The sequence below is a fragment of the Suricata suricatta genome, chromosome 3 (genome assembly GCF_006229205.1).
Source record: "Suricata suricatta isolate VVHF042 chromosome 3, meerkat_22Aug2017_6uvM2_HiC, whole genome shotgun sequence".
Taxonomy (NCBI): Eukaryota; Metazoa; Chordata; class Mammalia; order Carnivora; family Herpestidae; genus Suricata; species Suricata suricatta.
Window position 1 is genome coordinate 132,999,330 of NC_043702.1, and position 1,231 is coordinate 133,000,560.

General features: G+C 53.2%; 1 protein-coding gene across 1 annotated transcript in view; it reads right to left on the reverse strand.

Moving 5' to 3' along the window:
• The window catches only part of LOC115287095 (protein ELYS-like), a 61,002-nt gene that overhangs the window by 53,455 nt on the left and 6,316 nt on the right, over nt 1–1,231 (reverse strand). The window contains 1 exon segment of the mRNA XM_029933361.1: nt 7–166. Coding sequence (XP_029789221.1) covers nt 7–166 — 160 coding nt within the window.

Consider the following 1,231-nt stretch of genomic DNA (forward strand, 5'->3'; position numbering starts at 1 on the left):
ATTAACAATCCAGCTCTCTGCTGCCAGGAGAACTCCTTCATCGCCAGGACTGTGGGAGGCTGCTGATCCGCTCCCCTGAATCGATGGGCAGACAGCCGCGCCCCTGTCAGGAAGTTCACTACCTGGAGTTCTGGACCACAAGCCCGGCAAGCAAGTGCGTGTCTCCCTAGAAGGGGCGGGCGGGGGGGAGCAAAAACGTTGCTTATTTCAATGTACACCACATAAACAGAAGTTAGACGTTTTACATATATGACGTAGGGCTCGTTATCTCGACCTTGATGCCTCCCCTCCAATGTGAAATCTAACCATTTATAGAACACAGTGGTCTGGAGACTAGTGAAATACATGAAACAACTCTTCCTCAATAAGAAAGTAACCGCTGGGTAGAGGCACCATGCTATAGGCTAAAACAGACGGTCGCATTTAGTCCCCGTCACACCTCAACACAGAGAAAAAGCAACAGAACCCTCACACGGTTAACCAACCTGCCCCGGTCGTGTGGCTACGGGAACCGCAGCCAGAGGGGCAGCACAAGGCTCACCCCGAAACTCACATTTCCACGCCACCGTACCTCAGGAGTTAAACGAGGTGCTCTGAGGCTCATAAAACGTAACCCAAGATTCTATCCCCGAGGAGTTCCAAATCTAACTGAGGAGACATGACTAGTGTGACAGCAGGAAAGACCGGGAGCCCTTCTGGGCCCCTTACCAGCCGTGTCTGGTCTTAGTATGCACACATGTTAAAGGCATGGGAGGTTTTTAACCTCTCCGATGCAGCTTTTCAAATGTCACCCTCGCTGCTCAGCAGGAAAAGGACAAGGGCGAGCACAGGGTACCGGTGCGCAGACGAGCCCCCAGGCCTGGCCGGGACCACGAGTAAGGAGAAGTGGACTGACTAGAGACTCGTCTTGGAGACAGGACTGACAGGATGCGCTGGCTGATGAAGATACGGGGAGGTAAGTAAAACAAGCATGAAGAACAGACTTGGATTTCCCCTTGAGCGCTGGGTGAACAGTAACTTTTAAATCTGATGTCTACCACGCACCCAAGTACACGGGTGGGAACACCAGGCTAGCCCCACGGGAGGCTCTGCAGGGAAAGGAAACAGCATGGCACAGGGGGACCCGGAACACCTGGATGCAGAGAGAATTCTCACCACCTGCTCTCGGTGCAACTGGGAGCAAGTCCTTAACCTCCTGGGTCCTTAGCTGTGCACATCAGTGAGTGTCTAC